We start from the raw sequence: 20,059 nt of genomic DNA on the forward strand, positions 1-20,059 counted from the left end.
ATGATCTCATTTATATGCGAATCTAAAAATTTCAAACTTGAAGACGAATAAGTAGAACAGTATTTATCAGGAGCTAGGGGATGTGGGGAAGAAGCAAAATGTTGGGCAAAGAGTATAAACTTTCAGTTATGAGATGAAGGCCAGGTGCGGTGGCTCATGTTGGTAATCCCAATACTTTGGAAGGCTGAGGCGGAGGGATTGCTTGAGACCAGCCTAGGCAAGAAAGTGAGACCTCATCTCTACAAAAAATAAAAGTAAAAGAATCAGCTGGGAGTGGTGGCATACACCTGTAGTCCCAGCTATTCAGGAGGCTGAGGGGGGAGGATCATTTGAAATTGGAAAGTCAAGGCTGCAGTCAGCCAAGATAGTGCCACTGCATTGCAGCCTGGGTGACAGAGCGAAACCCTGTCTCAAAAAAAAAAAAAAAAAAAAAAAAGATGAATAAGTTCTGGGGATCAAATGTACAGCATGGTGACTATAGTTTATAACTGTGTTATTACTTGAAATTGGATAAGAGCAGATTTTAAGCATCCCCAGCACCCCCCCAACATACACACACACAAATGGTAACTATAGGTGGTGATAGATATGTTAATTTGACTGTGACAATCAGCATTCAATATATACATATATCAAATCATCACATTTTACCCCTTGAAATAGAAACTTTGATTTGTCAATCAAATATTTTAAAACGAAAATAATCATAATATTAATATAGCATACAGGAAAAAATTGCCTATCTCGACTGATACAGAAAATTTCGTGATAAAAACACTTTAAAACAAAAGGAATAAAAGGGAACTCCCTCAACCTGATAAATGGCATCTGTGGAAACCCCCAGCTAGCATCAAACTTAATACTGAAAGGCTGGGTGTTCACCTCTTGAACCAGGAACAAGACAAATATGCCTGCTTTTGCCACTTCCATTTGACCTTGTACTGAGGTTCTGGCTAGGGCAATTATCCCTGAAAAAGAAATAAAAGGCTTCCAAGTAAAAGAAGTAAAACTATCTCTACTCGCTCATGACATGATCTTGCATATAGAAAATGTGCACATGTGCACACACACGAACCATTAGAACTAATAAACAAGTTCAGCAAGTTTGCAGAATATAAAATGAATGTACAAAAATCAAGTGTTTTTCAATATACTAGCAATTAACAATCTCAAAATGAATTAAAATTCCATTTACAATAGTATCAAACATAAATTATTTAGAAATAAAAAGTGCACTGAAAACTACAAAATATTTTGAAATAAATCAGAAAAGATTTAAGTAAATGGATCACTTGAACCTGGGAAGCAGAGGTTGCAGTGTGCCGAGATTGTACCACTGCACTCTAGCCTGGGCAACAGAGGGAGACTCCAAAGAGTCGAAAAGAAAAGAAAAGATTTAAATAAGCTGAAACACATTCTATGGATCAGAAGACTTAATATTGTTAAAGTGACAATATTCCCCAAATTGATCTACAGCTTCAACTCAACCCCTATCAAAATCCCAGCTTGCTTTTTGGCTGAAATTGACAAGCTGATTCTATAATTTATATGGAATCTCAAAGGATCCAGAATAACCAAAACAATATTGAAAAATAAAGAACAGCGTTGGTGGATCAACATTTTCCAATTTCAAAACTTACTATAACACTGCAGTAATCAAGCAGTGTGGCACTGTATAGCATGTACATTACAGGTCAATGGACTAGAATCAATACCCAGAAATAAACCGTTATGTTTATAATGAATTACTTTTTAATAAGGTGTCAAGACAACGCAATGGGAAAAGAATAATGAATTCAACAAATGATGCATGGACAACCGGACATGCACATGCAACACAATGAATTTGAATTCTTCTATCGCTCCATGCATAAAAACTAACTCAAAATGGGTCACGGATGTAAATGAAAAGCTAAAACTGTAATAATCCTAGAGGAAAACCTAGGAGTAAATCTTTAAGATGTTATTGTAGGCAGTGGTTTCTCAGATAGGACCCCAAAATCACAAGCGACAAAAGAAATTGTACTTAAAGTTAAATACTTTTGTGCTTCAAACATCATCAAGAAAGTGAAAACACAACCCGCAGAAGCAATAAAAATGCCTGTAAGTCATATATCCGATTAGAGACTTCTATCCAGGATATATAAATAATGCAAGTCAATAATAAAAAAGATAAATAGCCCAGTTTTCCAAAGAGTCAAGCATCTGAATATACATCTCTCCAAAAATATACAGATATCCAACAAGCATGTGAAAAGATGTTCAAAGCCATTTGCCAGGTGCACAAACCCAAGACAGTATGAGGAGATGCTACAGGGACTCTGCTGCTTCACAGACATGAAGCGTTGGTGAGAATGTAGGCAGCCGCCTTTGGGGACTTCACATCCCCGCCGCCCCACGCACGGTGAGCTAGTGTTTAAACTTAGCCGAGATCAATACACGCGACTGTGTGCCCGTCAGACCCTGCGCTGCCGGCGGGGCTGGGAGAGGCGGGCGCCAGGAGTGGGCGGGAACCTGGGGGTCAGGCCCCAGCCGCGGGAAGCCGCCCAGGAGCGCGCAAAACCTTCTCCACACCCTTCCAGGCATTTGCCCGCCGCGATTCAGAGAGCCGACCCGTGACCCCTGGCCTCCCCTAGACAGCCCCGCATGTCCAGATGTGCCGTCCCGCCTGCCTCCCGCGACCACTGGCCATCTCTGGGCCTGGGCGCGGTCTCGGCGCCCGCCTGCCCCCGCCAGGAGCCGCAGGTCCAGCCAGTGAAGAAGCCCGCGCTGAAGGAGCCTCTGTGCTCCAGAATCCATCCTCAGTATCAGCGCTGGGGTGGCCTCCTCCAGGAAGCCCTCCTGATTCTCTCATGGGTCGCTCTTCCTCTGCAGACTCCCGGAGCACCCCTGCTCCAAGTACCGCAAGTGGCACTGAGAACCTGGGGAGAGCAGAGGCTGTGCCTAGATTTCTAGGGAGTCCCCGCAGCTCCACCCCAGGGCCTACAGGAGCCTGGCCTTGGGCGAAGCCGAGGCAGGCAGGCAGGGCAAAGGGTGGAAGCAATGCAGGAGAGAACGAGTGAACGAATGGATGAGGGGTGGCAGCCGAGGTTGCCCCAGTCCCCTGGCTGCAGGAACAGATACCTCGCTGAGGAGAGACCCAGGAGCGAGGCCCCTGCCCCGCCCGAGGCGAGGTCCCGCGCAGTCTGCGCCGCGTGAAGAGTGGGAGAGAAGTACTGCGGGGGCGGGGGCGGGGGCGGGGGCGGGGGCGGCCGGGAGCCTGGAGCCAGACCGGGGCGGGGCCGGGACCGGGGCCAGGGACCAGTGGTGGGAGGAGGCTGCGGCGCTAGATGCGGACACCTGGACCGCCGCGCCGAGGCTCCCCGCGCTCGCTGCTCCCGCGGCCCGCGCCATGCCCTCCTACACGGTCACCGTGGCCACTGGCAGCCAGTGGTTCGCCGGCACTGACGACTACATCTACCTCAGCCTCGTGGGCTCGGCGGGCTGCAGCGAGAAGCACCTGCTGGACAAGCCCTTCTACAACGACTTCGAGCGTGGCGCGGTGAGCGCGGGCGGGGCGCGGGTGGGGCGCGGGCTGAGGTGCGTCCGCGACCCGGTTTGGACGGCAGAGGCCTGGGCGGGGGCGCCGAGGGCCCGTCGGGGCGGCCCGGACAGGGCTGGGGGTGTCCAGGACTCTGTCAGGGCGGGCAGAACCGCGGTGGGGCGTGCCCTGGGCTCCCAGTGGCCGGTGGGTACCCTGGTGGGCAAGCGTCCAGGACTCCTCGCGGCGGCCGCGACCCCTGTCGGAAACGGAGACTTCCAGCGTGCCGCCTGCAAGGCGTCTTCCCTGGGAGGAGAAGGCCCAAGGTTTCCCCTCCACTTCAAGATCTGGGCTCTGAGGCTCCGGAGCCCCCTTCACTGGGCCGCGTTTCTTGTGCCACCTCTTCCTTAGGCTCCTTCTGCAGGTCGCACAGGGAGGGAGACGCAGAGGAGTCATGCTCACAGAACTCTGAGGGCACCTCGGAGCAGCCAGCTGTGAGCCGTGGGGAAGGGTGCACGTCAGCGGGTCCAGAGGCCTGAGTTCTGTCCAGACATGACCACCAGCTCACTCTGCCGTCTGTCTGGGCCTCAGTTTCCCCAGCTGAAAATGGAGGGTTGGCTTCAGTCTGGTGCATGAGTCATGGGTGAGCCCAGGCCCATCTGGTGGCTCAGACGGCACCTGGGCAGCTTACATTCTCAGGACAGGCCCCAGAGGAAATTAAAGGGAAGGAACAGAACCCAGGCCAGGAGAGGCCTTTCCTAAATGGAGGGGCTGCACTCCCTCCCAGCAGAATGTACACCAGGGAACACTTCCACGCTAGGTGTGAGGACGCGGGGGAGCCCTCAGCATTTGGAAGCTAGTTCCTAATGCTGATCTGGACCTGAATTCCAGCCCCACGACTCTTTTCCATGAGCATGGGCAGGTCGCAGTTCTCACTGAGCCTTTAATGAAGTGCCTAATCCAGTACCTGGCACAGAGGAAGCGCTCCGTAAATGACTGGTAATAGTCCCAGACATACTGCAGGTGCGCAGGGAATATCAGTTCCCTTCCACCCCACCCCAGCTCCTAACTGGACCAAAAAGATTTAGACTTTACCAAGCTGCCTTCTCACCATTTAGTTTATTATTTGATCAAACCTTGTGAAATTGCTCATAATGGACAAATACAACCGGCAAGTTCATGTTTCAACTGATTACTCTTGGATAAAATTTGTGTTTTAGGTGTGCAGAGCCTAAAGTAAGTAAAAACTACTGTTTTTCTGGATTCCAAGCTCTCCATGGGCTCGATTCCTATCCAGGAGCCTCATACCCTCGCTGTAGCACGACATGGCCCTCAGCCAAGTTCACTAGCATCCTGGCTTGAGCTCCCTTCAAGAAGAGTTAGGTGTTGAGTACAAGAGCAACCTTCAGTTGCTTAGTTGCCCCAGTCGGGGAACTGACCCTGAGGACTGTGGTGCCCTGGAGTTAATCTGTCATCCATTTAGGGTGATGGCACCCTCTGCCATTTCTGACGCACCTTCATTTACTTCCATTATTTCATGGATTCCCCACACCTAGGGGAGAAGGACAGGGTACAGACTACTTCCCCTTTGTAAGTGCTTCCCCCTCCCCATTCTCCTCCACACATCATAAGGTTCTAGAAGCCCAGGCCATTGGTGTGCTCACACTGCACAGCACGGGCACCCCGTGTGTGCTTTCCCCCTGGAGGGGACATGATAACGTGGCCATAGCGGGCTCTTTGGACAAAGAGTGAAGGCACTGTTTTGTCCACTATCTCCCTCTCTCGGTCTGTCTTCCCCACCCTGAGAAGTCATTCAAATGACATTATAATTAAACACCTCAGCCGGAATCCCAGGCGCAAATTTCAGGAGAGATTTGCATGTCACATTTCCATTGGGTTGAGAGGGCTATAAGTCAGGGGTGGGGCGGGGGGCGGTTGGGGGTGGGGGCTACCGCAGGGTGGGGAACCAGCTAAGGCTGAAAGTTTCCTTGAAAAAATCAGCTTTTGAGAAAGTTCCTGTTGATGCAAAGTTACTCAACACTTTCTCTTGCCCAGCCCAGAACTACTTCCTCATTCTCCCAGCTTGGTATCTGTAAAGACAATCATCCTTTTTGGGTAAAGGTAAAAGAGAAACCCTAGAGGAAGTACTTGCTGAGAAGACAAGGTTATCCCATTTTACAGGGAAATGTGTTAAAATCTGTACTGTTAACAGTAGTAACGATAACAATAACAAGGTATTTCCACACAATTTAATCATTTCCAAGTTATTGGCAGGTCAACACCCCCCTCCTCCAGGGCATAGTTCAGTCGAATAATGGACAGGACTGATTTTTTCCTTGATAAAGTGAGTCACAGGTCCCTTGTTATTCTCATCAGAGTTCTGCATAGTGATTCAGTCAGGACTGGGAATCAAGTCCTTCGCAGGTGGGATTATCCTATAAACGGTTGTGTCTTCCTTGGCTCCTCACTGTCTGCTGGAGAAAGCCGGGATCCTACACAGAATGGCCCTATTTCCAGAGGCTAACCCAAGTCTAGGCAAATTTAACAAGTTGATTTATTTCTTTAACTCTGTAAATTTAAAGTAATTCAGATCGGATACGATAACTGTAACAGATCTGAAGATTTCTGAGAAATCTTAGTTGGCCCATTTCATCCTGTGCTCGTACTTTTAAGAAAGCTAAGGGCAATAGCGTGGTGTTTAATATATGATACTTGAATATGTTCAACAAGTGTAGAAAAGTGTTATAATGATTCATGCTTCTTAAGTATAGTCAGTGAGTATTCTTACATTCATGAAAAATTAATTCTAGAATACCTCTTTCTTGTGAATGGGAATATATTAGTGGAGCATAAATATTTCTTTGGTATGACCCTCAATCCGTCTCTCATCTCCCAGTCTCCCCCTCTGAGCCATCTTTTCCCTACATTCTGCCCCCTCTTCTGCCTCCTCTTCCTTCCCCTGCTCCCAGTTCCCTAAATGCCCCCCATTTCTGCTGTCTACCCTACAACTCTCCCTTCTTTTTTGCTCTGAATTTTCCTCTACACTCTGTCTTCCAGCCACCTCTCAGAGGCCCCTTCTCTGCTCCCTCAATCTCCGGCTCTCTGTCCCACATTTTCCCCCTTCTCTGCCCCTTGGTCTCCCTATCCACTACCACCATCCCTCTCTCCGTCCCTTGTTTTCCTCAGCTCTTCCCCATAGCCTCCCCCTCTCTCATCCCGAGTCTCTGTTTTGTCTGGCCCCCAATCTTCCTCTCTGCTCTACAGCTTCCTCCTCCCACAGCCCCTCATTAGTCCCCCTCCAAGATGGGTAGTCTGGGGGTGGGGCACACATCCTTGCTTCCGCAGAGAGATCCGTCTCCCTGTCCCAGCAACAGCAGAGATCTGATGAAAGACAGATGAAAACTTTCCTAAAATGCTGATAGAAAGCTCACATGAAAACTGACCAACTGACTCTTTGTCGAAATATTCAAAAGCTTTAAAACTACATATCCAATAAAAAGTTAAAAGCAACAAGCAAAATCAGCAAAGTGGCCCCTTGTGAAATGAGGCCGGTGAGTTGCAGGTTTCCCTTGTTTCTCTCCAGCATCTGCACCACCACGCCACCCACTTCTGTCCCCAGAAACTCTGTCCAGCCTTCCTCCTCCCACGTGTGAATCCCCCGGGGACCCTGCCCTCCCAGTTCCCCACATCTGAAATGTGCTACCCATGCCCATCCTCCTACTCATCTGCCCTCTGAAATCTGATCAGCCCCTAAAAGCTGCCTGAAATACCCTCTCTTATGAAGCTTTTCCCTGTCCTTCCATGCCACTCCACATTGCCCCTTTACACTCCATCCAGGGTACAAACCAGGGCTCAAAGCTGGGCCTTCTAGCTTCCGGTTCAGGGCTTTTCTCAAGATGTGGCCTTGGGGAACTGTGGGAGGAACCTGGGCTTGGCCATCACACAGGTGTAGGTTCTGATCTTGAGGCCACCATTGCTCTTTGAGCCTCAGTTTCTATCTGTAAAGCAGGATAATCACCCGCTCGGCCATTCCCAGGTCCAGTGCTTCCTGAGGGCCTGTTGGGGGGTGTCCGCTGTTGATAGTGCCCACCATAATTCAGTGTGTCACCTGAGAATTTAATGTGTCACAGCAAATAGACAAATATAGCATCAGCCCAGTGTACTTGGCCCAGAGAGGAGGGAGGAAGGTGGCCGTTGTAGTTCCACAAACCTTCTGAAGATATTTTGCAGTTTGACACGTGACCCTGGTATTTTCCTGGAGGGAGGCCTTTATCTGTCATTCTTCCAATAGTGGCCCCTGGGATGTTAGAACCACAGCCATCAAGCTTTGTCTTTTACTCCCTGAGTTGGGTCAAGGCTGGAGCCCTCTGCCCCTTGTTCACCTCTTATCATATTCAGGCTTGAAGCCAGCACCAGGAAAGTGGCTGGGCTGGCCATAGACCAGCCAGACTGCAGGCCTGGCCCCCTCCTGCTGTGGAAGTCCCCGTCAGATGGCAGATGGAGTCCTTGTAAATCTGCCTAGTGATTTCACCCCAAGTGAAACTCAGGGGCTCTCCACCAGGTGCCTGCAGGTATGGGTAGGGCAGGGGGCCAGGAGTGTCCCAGTCCCCTGTGACTGCACCACAGGTGTGCTGGAGGGTCACCCCACTGTCCACTACCTCAGAGAAGCTGCTCAGTCTCTTCGTGTGGGTCGTCACCCCCAGGTAGACATCGGGCCCTCCCTGTGGGACCTGCCCAGTCCTGGAATGCCTCCTCAGCCCATCTCCTTCCCCTCTTAGTCCAAGGTACTGGGAGCCTCCCTCCCATGAGAGTGTCCCTGTTAGCTCCTCCCACCCCACCCCAGCTTTCCTGTCATCTATCCCCTGGGGACACCTTCCTCCCTCTCCAGCCCCTCAGAGCCATAGGAAAGCTACTTCCCCTGCAGCAGCCACACTCAGACCAGGCCCGGGCCTCTGGTGGCCGCCCCTCAGTCCTCACCGCACACAGACTTGCTCTGCCTGCCCCACCAGCACTCAGAATGCCTCCCACTCTCCCTCAGTCCTCACAGCCCTGTCTCCAGCCTTTCAGGAGTTCCTTCTGGGCTTTGAGTGAAGGAGTTTGAGGTCACAGGTTCAATTTCCTCCTCCCATGTGTGCTCCAGTTACTTGGATTGGCACATGTAGTCACGAAGTGGCCGTGACGCAGGGGCCCATGCTAGCTCACAGGCGGTGCGGGGCCTGGTGCCCTGCAACCCCCTGGATTCAGGAAGGGGCACCGGTGGTTCTGATGCACACAACCGGTGACCTGTGCCTCTGGAGAAAGGAGGCCACCCAGGATGGTGTCATTTCATTTTCTCAATGGTCCTGCAAGTGAGGGGTATCTCCTTTGGGTAGATGAAGAAACAGCTTCAGAGAATGAAGCAATGTGCCCAGGCCATCCAGCTACTTGCCTGAAGCTGGGATGTGAATTCAGAGCTCCAGACCCCAGGGCCCACCCAGCCTTCTACCCCTCACTGCCCTCTCCCCACTCCTCGGTGGGATCAGGAATCTCTGTCTTGGCTCACAACCTGCAGCTGAGGCCTCTGTAAATCCCTGTGGCATGCAGGGCCTGGCGTGGGGCAGGCCCGACACGTATCCAGTCCTGGGCCACTCAGCCCCCACTCTGCTCCTCCAGATGGGCCCGAGCCCCTGAGATGCTGAGACTCCTGTCCCATCAGAACCTGCCCACCCTGTCCATGATGGGCGAGGCCTTGTGTGTGGCCCTGCTCTCCTGAGGACAAGCTGTGGCAGGAAGGCTTTCTCAGAGGTGGCAGATGAGGCTGATACTCTCCCTGCAGGAGGGGCATTGTCGTGGGGCCGAGGCTGGTCCACATGTGGCTGGACCCAAGACATGTCATCCCACCACATGGGCCTGGCTCCTCTGTCATCAGAAACTGTTCCTAGGGCCTCTGACCTAGACCACAGGGCACAGGGAGGAAGCTTCCGCTTTCTGACCACAAGCGTCTGGCCTCAGCATCAGCCACCCCAAACTGCTCACGGTATTCAGAGCCAAGAGGTTTGTGGAAAATACTCAAGTTCCCATTCCTCTTAGGAAGCCCTCCAGGGGTCCTCCTGGCAGCTTGGAGGCGGGGCATGGAATGGGGATGCCTGCGCTCGCACAAAGGATGATACCCCTTGCCCCTTCCACTTTGCTATCATGCTGAGAACTCTAGGTTCTGCCGCCAGGGATAAAGTTCAAGGGTTGATGAATCTGGCTTAGAAAGTGCCTTGCGGGGGCCAGGCACAGTGGCTCATGCCTGTAATCCCAGCACTTTGGGAGGCCGAGGCAGGCAGATCACTTGAGGTCAGGAGTTTGAGACCAGCCTGGCCAACATGGTGAAACCCTGTCTCTACTGAAAATACAAAACTTAACCAGATGTGGTGGCAGGTGCCTGTAGTCCCAGCTACTTGGGAGACTGAGGCAGGAGAATCACTTGAACCCTGGAAGTGGAGGTTGCAGTGAGCCGAGATCGAGCCACTGCCCTCCAGCCTGAGCAACACAGTGAGACTCCACCTCAAAATAAAAAAGAACATGCCTTGGAGGGCATCGAGTCCGGGGCTTTCCAAACCTGCTGGTCATCAGAATGCGTGATGCAATGCCTGAGCCTCTCATCCCAACTTCCTGTCTGCCATCCATTGCTGCAGAGACAAAAGCCCTCCAGAAGCTATGGCTGTTGCCTCAGAGCCGCCCGTGTCCTGGAAGCAGGAGCCTGGCAGGGAGGGGGCCAAGCAGCCTTGTCCCGGAGGCCTGGGCAGCTGCGCTGTACACAGCCTGGGGTGGTGCCTTCTAGCTGCAAGGCCAGTCTCACCCTGCCACCAGTAATGCCACAGGTGCAGCAGAGCTGCTTGGTCTCACTGTTCTCTGGGCATCACCATGCAGCTGTGAACTGCAAATGTCCCAGGACGACTCGAATCCATGCAAGCTCCCTGTATCTAAGCCTCACCATTTTCACTCACTTATTAGCCCCACTGAAAACTGGAAAGAGAGGAAGTGGCTATGATGGAAAGACCTGGGGTGTGACTCCAGCTCTGCTGGCAAGTGGCAGAGGTGGGAGTCACTGAGCCTCGCTGTCTTCATCTGTGGAAGGGGTGGTAACTCCCCTGCACTCCCAGAGTCATTGTGGAGATCCACTGTCAGCAAGCCCATCTCCAGTTGTAAAGGCCTCCCACAAGGCTATCCCATGTGGGGGCAGCTGCGGATCCTCACTGGGCACAGCCTCACAGGTGCAGGCATGAGCCTGGGCATCTCCCCATCCTCCAGCCTGAGCTAAGTGCAGTCAGCAGACATTGCCCTCTGAGCAGCACAGCACCATCCTGGCTCACTGGATTCTCTCTCCTCAAGGGCAGGGCCCAGGATTTGTCCATTTCTTTCACCTGCCTGGGTCGTAGCACTGAGCCTTGTCAGGGGCAGGCCTTCAGTGAATGTCTTGGCTAAATGAATTCAGGAGTTCATTTAAGGTGTTCATGAAGAATCTTGGCTCCATGAACTGTAGTGGAGGCAAAACTCTACCTCTTCCCATTTCAGCTAGGTCTGAGAATCGGCATAAGACAGATTCATGGGTGAAAGCATACAGATTTCTTTAATACAAGTTGTACGTGGCATGGGAGCCCTCTTAAAAAGATGAAGACCCCAAGAAGCAGTTAGAGTCAATCCCCCTTAGATACTGCATTGAATGAATCATCGTGAAATGTGATAAGGCCAAGGGGCTTGGGCTAGGGCAGGTAACTGGGCAGGGAAGTGACTCGGGAGGTAAGGGTTCATTGTACAAGATCTGTTTGTATGGATTTCCTTTGGCTTCAACTTCCCAACCTTGATGAAAAGAGTGTTACTTTCCTTTTGGTATAGTGAGGACATCTTTCATAGGGGACTTTCATCTCCTGCTTCTAAGAAACAGCATGAATGTCAGAGTATCTTGCACCTGCTGTTTTTTTAAGTGCTTTTCATTCAACGTAGTCCCTGTGCCACAGCAGCATACCTTGGGTGACAAACTCTTAACACCTCCAGAACAAAGGCTGAGGAGACCACGCATGGCCTGATTGCCTGTTCTCCTTCCCAGGTGGATTCGTATGACGTGACTGTGGACGAGGAACTGGGCGAGATCCAGCTGGTCAGAATCGAGAAGCGCAAGTACTGGCTGAATGACGACTGGTACCTGAAGTACATCACGCTGAAGACGCCCCACGGGGACTACATCGAGTTCCCCTGCTACCGCTGGATCACCGGCGATGTCGAGGTTGTCCTGAGGGATGGACGCGGTGAGCAGCTCAGGCCCCTTCTGCCCCGGGCTTCCCAAGAACTGAAAGTTCTTCCTGTCCTGAAAGCACTGTAGTCATAGGAGGAATGACACTGCTGTGCAGGAGCGGGAAGTGGGAGGGCTCTGCCCTGTGCCTCGACACACCTGCAGGAGGCATGACTTTCCTTGGGATTCTTACAAGCCCCTGAGGGTGGAGCGGGTGGCCCCAGGCCTCACTGTCGTCATGTCCTCACTCTGCGCTACAGTTCTACAGGGGAGGGTTGTGCCCCTCTTTTTGTCAGTGGGTAACTAGGGTCCATACAGGCAGATACCTATGGGACATGCCCCTGGATGGGCACTTCTCTAGTTGCCAGGGTGTGGCATCACTTTCTAGTTCATAGCCTGCCCTCTGTGAGATCACAGTAGGGCTCAGGCAAGCTCAGGGTGCCCCATGTGGGCCTAGGGAGGGAAGGAGTGGACAAGGAGCACCCCAAGTTCCAGCTCTGAGGAGCCATGGACAAGCCTGCAAATCACAGTTACCAGTTCTTCAACCTGAAGTCTCACCTTTCGCTGAAAGAAAGAAGAACCTCAAATCTGTTCCCCTTACTAAGATGCCCAGATGTGCAGACCCCAGTTAGGAGGCCATTCTTTGTTAGGGACACACAGCTGACCTGGTACAGAGCATCAGAGACGGACGCAGGCGTCAAGGTCAGCCAAGGCTCCTTGAATGAACCACCTTGCATACCCAGCCTCCTAGTGTGCCTGGCAAAATCCTACCTCACTTCGAGTCATAACCCTTCGGCTTGCTCTCAGTTTAAACCTGGAAAGATAAGCCTTCAAAGGCCAGGCAGCCACCGTAATAATAAGAGAAAGCCACTGCTTCTGCCATGACAGCGTCAAACTCTTTCTCTTTGCCAAGTTTCCTGTAGCTAGTGTGTTCTTCACGAAGTTTGGTGGGGTAGGTAGGAAGAGATGACTGTTACCCCCATTTTATAGCTAAGAAAACTGAGACAAAGGAGAAAAAAGTTATTCTGTACCTGCTGTTCTTAAGCTACCAGGCCACATCCCATCGTTTCTGATGTGGAATTTGACTTAAGAAACCAAATTTCCAGAATATTTCTGAACATGGAGTTAAGAGGATTTTTGTCCCCCTACCTAATGACAGGAAAAAAAATCACAAAGTTCATTTATTCCTGTGGTCAACAGAATGTGGAAGGTTGTGGACAGGGCACTTCTCTTTTTCTGGTAGTTAGAAAATGCTGGCTCTGAAACTCCCTCCTGCACATCTACCCAAGGTCTCAGTTATGAAGCCATTCTTCCTGCAGACCCTTCAGCTCATCTTGGCAAAAAACAGATGGTACACTAGGATAAGGGTTTAAGAAAGGGGCGTCACAAAGGTGTGGGCCCATGTGCAGAGGGACCATGCAGAGTGCGGGGCCATCAGCACCACTAGTCCTGATGCAGGGGGAGGGGGAAGGTTATGGGAGTAATGCAGAAGTATCCTGGAGACAGCACCCTTGGAGGAGCTGCGGCCCTCAGTAGAAAGGTGCTGGGGAGTGATTGGCCTCTCCTTGCTGTACACATTCCCTCCTTTCTGGTCAGAGTTCCCAGTGGAAAACCCATTGAGGCATCTCATTCCAATCACTTTCAGGGGCAGCACAGGTTGGAGGGTGAGCATAGAGAAGCTGTCCAGCAAGTTCCATTCTCTCTACTGCTGTAAAACCAACCTCCTTGGTAACTTTAAACAGCCATTTAATTTTGTTCATGCTCTTGCAGGTCAGGAATTTAGGAAAGGCTTCACTGGGCGGTTCATCTGTGGCCATGTAGCATCAGCTGAAGGGGGCTGGGCCTTCTTCTGTCATGTGTCTGGCACCTCTAGGCTCCTTGGCGTCTCTGTCCATATGGAGTCTCATTCTTTAAGGCTTCTCACAGAATGGTGTCCTCTGGGTGCTTGCATTTCTTACATGATGGCTGGCTTCCAAGAGCAAGTTTTCTAAGAGACAGAAAGTGGAAGCTGCCAATCTCTTCAGGCTTGGGCCTGGAAACTGGCACACTGTAACTTCCATCATATTCTACTGGTCCAAGCAGTCACAGAGCCCACCCAGACTCCGGGGGCAGGGGTGGGGATGCAGACCCCCCCTCTCTCAATGGAAGGAATGTCAAAGAATTTGTGGCCTATTATTATTATTATTATTTTGAGACAGAGTCTCACTCTATTGCCCAAGCTGGAGGGCAGTGGCACGATCTCGGCCCACTGCAACCTCTGCCTCCCAGGTTCAAGCGATTCTCCTGCCTCAGCCTCCTAGGGAGCTTGGTTTACAGGCTGCAGGTAGCCACCAAGCCTGGCTAATTTTTGTATTTTTACTAGAGAAAGGGTTTTGCCATGTTGGCCAGGCTAGTCTGGAACTCCTGACCTCAGGTGATCCACCCGGCTCGGCCTCCCAAAGTGCTGGGATTACAGTCGTGAGCTACCATGTCCAGCTGTGGCCAATTATTAATCCACCACATGGCACAACAACCAATCCCTTGAACAACCTGGAAATGAGGGGGGCCAGCCTACAAGTGATTCAATTACTCACCATATGATCACGCCTTAAATCTAATATTTCACCACTACACCTTGGGTGAACATGAATGTCAGAGGGCAATTACTGTGGCCCCACAGATCCAGAGCATCTGTGTGAAGGGACAGCTTCATTAAGGCACTGTGTCAGTCCTTGGAACCTGCCCTGCTGAGCTCTTCTGCCGTCAGTCCAGGCTTTCTCATCCTGCTGTGCTCCCAGAACTTCATCAGCCATTGGATAAATTCTTCAAACACCTTCGGGACCAGGGGAGACAGAACTATTCTCTTTTTGAAACTTGGCATGTTGCAATTCTGCATGTACTGACTTATTCATACCAGTGAAACTGAAGAGATCCAGCTCCTCAGAGTCAAGGTGCCCAAGAAATTAGCTGGTTCCTTAAGGTAGATAAGAGATGATGAATGTTGAGTGCCTCCAGAATTACCCCCATAGCCAATGATAACAGTTATTGTCACCATTAATACTCACCTTGCCTTCTGTGGCCTCAAGCCTCCCCTCTCGGCTGGCTTTACATCCCCAGGGGAGAATGCAGAGGTATCCCGTTAATATTCCTTTTTGGACCCCAGTTCCAAGCTCAAGGATGAAGATGTCTCAGCCTGGAAGTGCTGTCGGGTGGACAGCTCAGAATGTGGCCTGAGTGTCATCTGAGAACTAACTGCGTCCAGGTCTGCAATTAGATCAGTACAGAGGTTGAAGCCTATAGTTCCAGCACTTTGGGTGGCTAAGGCAGAAGGATTGTTTGAGTCTAGGATTTTGTCACAAGCCTGGGCAATGTAGAGAGACCCCATCTCTACAAAAAAAATTGAAAATTAGCTAGGGGCTGAGGCGGGCGGATCACAAGGTCAGGAGATCGAGACCATCCTGGCTAACACAGTAAAACCCCGTCTCTACTAAAAATACAAAAAATTAGCTGGATGTGATGGTGGGCAACTGTAGTCCCAGCTACTTGGGAGGCTGAGGCAGGAGAATGGCGTGAACCTGGGAGGTGGAGCTTGCAGTGAGCTGAGATCATGCCACTGCACCCCAGCCTGGGCAACAGAGCAAGACTCTGTCTCAAAAAAAAAAAAATTAGCCAGGAGTGGTGATGTGTGCCTATATTCCCAACTACTTAGGAGGCTGAGGTTGGGGAATCACTTGAGTACTGAAGTTCAAGGCTGCAGGGAGCTATGATCATGCCACTGCACTCTAGCCTGGGAGACAGAGGGAGACCCTGTCTCTTAAAAAAATAAAAATAAAATAAATACAAAATAAAATACAAAGACTCAGAGGAGGGGTTTTAGAAACTTTTATAGCAACTTAACAGAACAATTTTATGACTTTTGCACCTAATAAGAAAAAAAAAGACTTGGATTTTGAATATCTTTGGGTTTTTAAAATTTCATTTCTCTAGTAATTAATTTTTATTATATTTTACAAAAATATCAATCTGTGTTGAAAAGTAAGTTTTAAAACATAATGCTTTACCACGAGAGCTAGAGAAACTATTCCAGGACCTGTTTTTAGGAGATCTGGGCTCCCCCTATTCACAGCTCTATGGGCTGCGTTCACAGGCTTGGCCTTAAGCAATAGTTTAAAGAGTGGTCATGATATGACCTCATCTGCTCTAAAGGCTCTGAGAAGCAGCCCTGCCCTTAGCTACCTGCTCCAACTCCTGCAGTGAGAGACGGCAGCAGGACAGGCTGAGAGATAAGATGCTCTCAGAGCTAGGCTTAGAGGGAGGAGCAGAACCTTCAGGCCAGTGATGACTATAGGCATAATGATAATGATCATTGTTCCCATCCATTGGCATTTACTGCGTGCCAGGCACCATGTGGAGGGCTTTCCTGCATTCTCTCCCCAAATGCACACCATGACCCGGAGAAGTAGGCATTATCATCTCCATTTTACATGTGAGGGGGTCAGGGCAACTCTTGGTCACACAGCTTCAGTAACAGAGCCCAAGTCCAAGCACATGTGTCTCTTCTAAAGCCATCTAGGACACTGCACTCTTTTAGAATGGAGCTCATTCTCAATCCTCTGTGTAGGCACGACAGGGAACCGGGTTGTGTCATCGTCACACATTTCTCCATGAAACAATGAAATGGACTTAGAAACATAAGAGCTGTGAGAACTGCTGCTCTTACAGGCAACACTAAAACCCAGAGTGAACTCCCGTTTTTGCTCAGTATAAGAATTTCAGAGAAGAGGAGTAAACTATTCTGCAGTGATTTAAAGATACCCACCAAGGGCCACGAAATGCCTTTCTCCTGGAGCAAAAAGGCAGCTCTGCACCAGGGGCCCTTAGGTCCCTGAAGAGTCTTGAGGGGCTGAGTGGAAGGTTAGGACCTCAAGTGGAAATGCACACGCAGGCCAGAGTTAGGCATGTACTGTGCCTGCTAAGCCCAGTGAGAACCAAGCCTGGCTCTTGCATCTGAACATGATTCTCTAAGCACTGAAAGGCAGGGGCCCCAAGGCTTGCTGAGTGAGTGGGCAAGAGGATGAGGAACTGGATTTGGCTTTTGTAAAGTGAGTGGCTAAGAGCACAGGAGTTGAGTTTTATGTTGAAAATTCACTAATTCAGACTGGTTCCAAGATGGCCGAATAGGAACAGCTCCAGTCTACAGCTCCCAACATGAGCAATGCAGAAGATGGGTGATTTCTGCATTTCCAACTGAGGCACCGCGTTCATCTCACTGGGGATTGTTGGACAGTGGGGGCAGGACAGTGGGGGCAGCCCACTGAGTGTGAGCATCACCTCACCCGGGAAGCGCAAGGGGTCAGGGAATTCCCTTTCCTAGCCAAGGGAAGTGGTGACGGACAGCACCTGGAAAATCGGGTCCCTCCCACCCTAATACTGCACTTTTCCAACAGTCTTAGCAAACAGCATACCAGGAGATTATATCCCGCATCTGGCTCGGAGGGTCCCGTGCCCACAGAGCCTTGCTCATTGCCAGCAAGCTCGAACTGGGTGGAGCCCATCGCAGCTCAGGAAGGCCTGCCAGCCTCTGTAGACTCCACCTCTGGGGGCAGGTCATAGCCGAACAAAAGGCAGCAGAAACCTCTGCAGACTTAAATGCCCCTGTCTGACAGCTTTGAAGTGACTAGTGGTTCACCCAGCATGGAATTTGAGATCTGAGAAGGGACAGACTGCCCCCTCAAGTGGCTCCCTGACCCCAGAGTAGCCTAACTGGGAGGCACCCTCCAGTAGGGGCAGACTGACACCCCACATGGCCAGGTACACCTCTGAGACAAAGCTTCCAGAGGAGCAATCAGGCAGCAACATTTGCCGTTCAGCAATATTCGCTGTTCTGCAGCCTCCACTGCTGATACTCTGGCAAACAGGGTCTGGAGTGGACCTCTATCAACAAACCTGCAGCTGAGGGTCCTGACTGTTAGAAGGAAAACTAACAAACAGAAAGGACATCCACACCACCAAAACCCCATCTGTACATCACCATCATCAAAGACCAAAGGTAAATAAAACCACAAAGATGGGGAAAAACGGAGCAGAAAAGCTGAACATTCTACAAATCAGAGTGCCTCTCCCCTTCCAAAGGAAGGCAGTTCCTCGCGAGCGGTGGAACAAAGCTGGATGGAGAATGACTTTGACGATTTGAGAGAAGAAGGCTTCAGATGATCAAACTTCTCCCAGCTAAAGAAGGAAGTTCAAACCCATTGCAAAAAAGCTAAAAACCTTGAAAAAAGATTAGACGAATGGCTAACTAGAATAACCAATGTAGAGAAGTCCTTAAATGACCTGATGGAGCTGAAAAACATGGCACGAGAACTATGTGACGAATGCACAAGCTTCAGTAGCCGATTCGATCAACTGTAAGAAAGGGTATCAGTGACTGAAGATCAAATGAATGAAATGAAGCGAGAAGATAAGTTTAGAGAAAAAAGAAATGAACAAAGCCTCCAAGAAATATGGGACTATGTGAAAGGACCAAATCTACATCTGATTGGTATACCTGAAAGTGATGGGGAGAATGGAACCAGGTTGGAAAACACTCTGCAGGATATTATGCAGGAGAACTTGCTCACCCTAGCAAGGCAGGCCAACATTCAAATTCACGAAATACAGAGAACACCACAAAGATACTCCTTGAGAAGAGCAACTCTGAGACACATAATTGTCAGATTCACCAAAGTTGAAATGAAGGAAAAGATGTTACGGGCAGCCAGAAAGAAAGGTCAGGTTACCCACAAAGGGAAGCCCATCAGACTAACAGCTGATCTCTTGGCAGAAACTCTACAAGCCAGAAGAGACTGGGGGCCAATATTCAACATTCTTAAAGAAAAGAATTTTCAGCCCAGAATTTCATATCCAGCCAAACTAAGCTTCATAAGTGAAGGAGAAATAAAATCCTTTACAGACAAGCAAATGCTGAGAGATTTTGTCACCACCAGGCCTGCCCTAAAAGAACTCCTGAAGGAAGCACTAAACATGGAAATGAACAACTGGTACCAGCCACTGCGAAAACATGCCACATTGTAAAGACCATCGATGCTAGGAAGAAACTGCATCAACTAACGAGCAAAATAACCATCTAACATCATAAAGACAAGATCAAATTCACACATAACAATATTAACCATAAATGTAAATGGGCTAAATGCTCCAATTAAAAGACACAGACTGGAAAATTGGATAAAGAGTCAAGACCCATCAGTGTGCTGTATTCAGGAAACCCATCTCATGTGCGGAGACACACATAGGCTCAAAATAAAGGTATGGAGGAAGATCTACCAAGCAAATGGAAAACAAAGGCAGGGGTTGCAATCCTAGTCTCTGATAAAACAGACTTTAAACCAACAAAGATCAAAAGAGACAAAGAAGGCCATTACATAACGGTAAAGGGATCAATTCAACAAGAAGAGCTAACTATCCGAAACATATATGCACCCAATACAGGAGCACCCAGATTCATAAAGCAAGTCCTTAGAGACCTACAAAGAGACCTAGACTCCCACACAATAATAATGGGAGACTTTAACACCCCACTGTCAACATTAGACAGATCAATGAGACAGAAAGTTAACAATGATATCCAGGAATTGAACTCAGCTCTCCAGCAAGCGGAACTAATAGACATCTACAGAACTCTCCACCCCAAATCAACAGAATGTACATTCTTCTCAGCACTGCATCACACCTATTCCAAAATTGACCACATAGTTGGAAGTAAAGCACTCCTTAGCAAATGTAAAAGAACAGAAACCATAACAAACTGTCTCTCAGACCACAGTGCAATCAACCTAGAACTCAAGATTAAGAAACTCACTCAAAACTGCTCAACTACATGGACACTGAACAACCTGCTCCTGAATGACTACTGGGTACATAACGAAATGAAGGCAGAAATAAAGATGTTCTTTGAAACCAATGAGAAGAAAGACACAACATACCAGAATCTCTGGGACACATTTAAAGCAGTGTGTAGAGGGAAATTTATAGCACTACATGCCCACAAGAGAAAGCAGGGAAGATCTAAAATTGACACCCTAACATCACAGTTAAAAGAACTAGAGAAGCAAGAGCAAACACATTCAAAAGCTAGCAGAAGGCAAGCAATAATTAAGATCAGAGCAGAACTGAAGGAGGTAGAGACACAAAAAACCCTTCAAAAAATCAATGAATCCAGGAGCTGATTTTTTGAAAAGATCAACAAAATTGATAGACCGCTAGCAAGACTAATAAAGAAGAAAAGAGAAGAATCGATTAGA

General features: G+C 49.5%; 1 protein-coding gene across 1 annotated transcript in view; it reads left to right on the plus strand.

The window, feature by feature from the left end:
- The first annotated feature begins 3,286 nt into the window (after positions 1-3,286).
- ALOX5 (arachidonate 5-lipoxygenase) overlaps positions 3,287-20,059 on the plus strand; it is a 70,168-nt gene continuing 53,395 nt past the window's right edge. Inside the window, exons 1-2 of the mRNA XM_016918171.3 lie at positions 3,287-3,541; positions 11,595-11,793. Coding sequence (XP_016773660.1) covers positions 3,392-3,541; positions 11,595-11,793 — 349 coding nt within the window. The 5' untranslated portion in view covers positions 3,287-3,391. The remainder of the gene's footprint in view (positions 3,542-11,594; positions 11,794-20,059) is intronic.

Source organism: Pan troglodytes, chromosome 8 (genome assembly GCF_028858775.2).
Source record: "Pan troglodytes isolate AG18354 chromosome 8, NHGRI_mPanTro3-v2.0_pri, whole genome shotgun sequence".
NCBI classification, from domain to species: Eukaryota; Metazoa; Chordata; class Mammalia; order Primates; family Hominidae; genus Pan; species Pan troglodytes.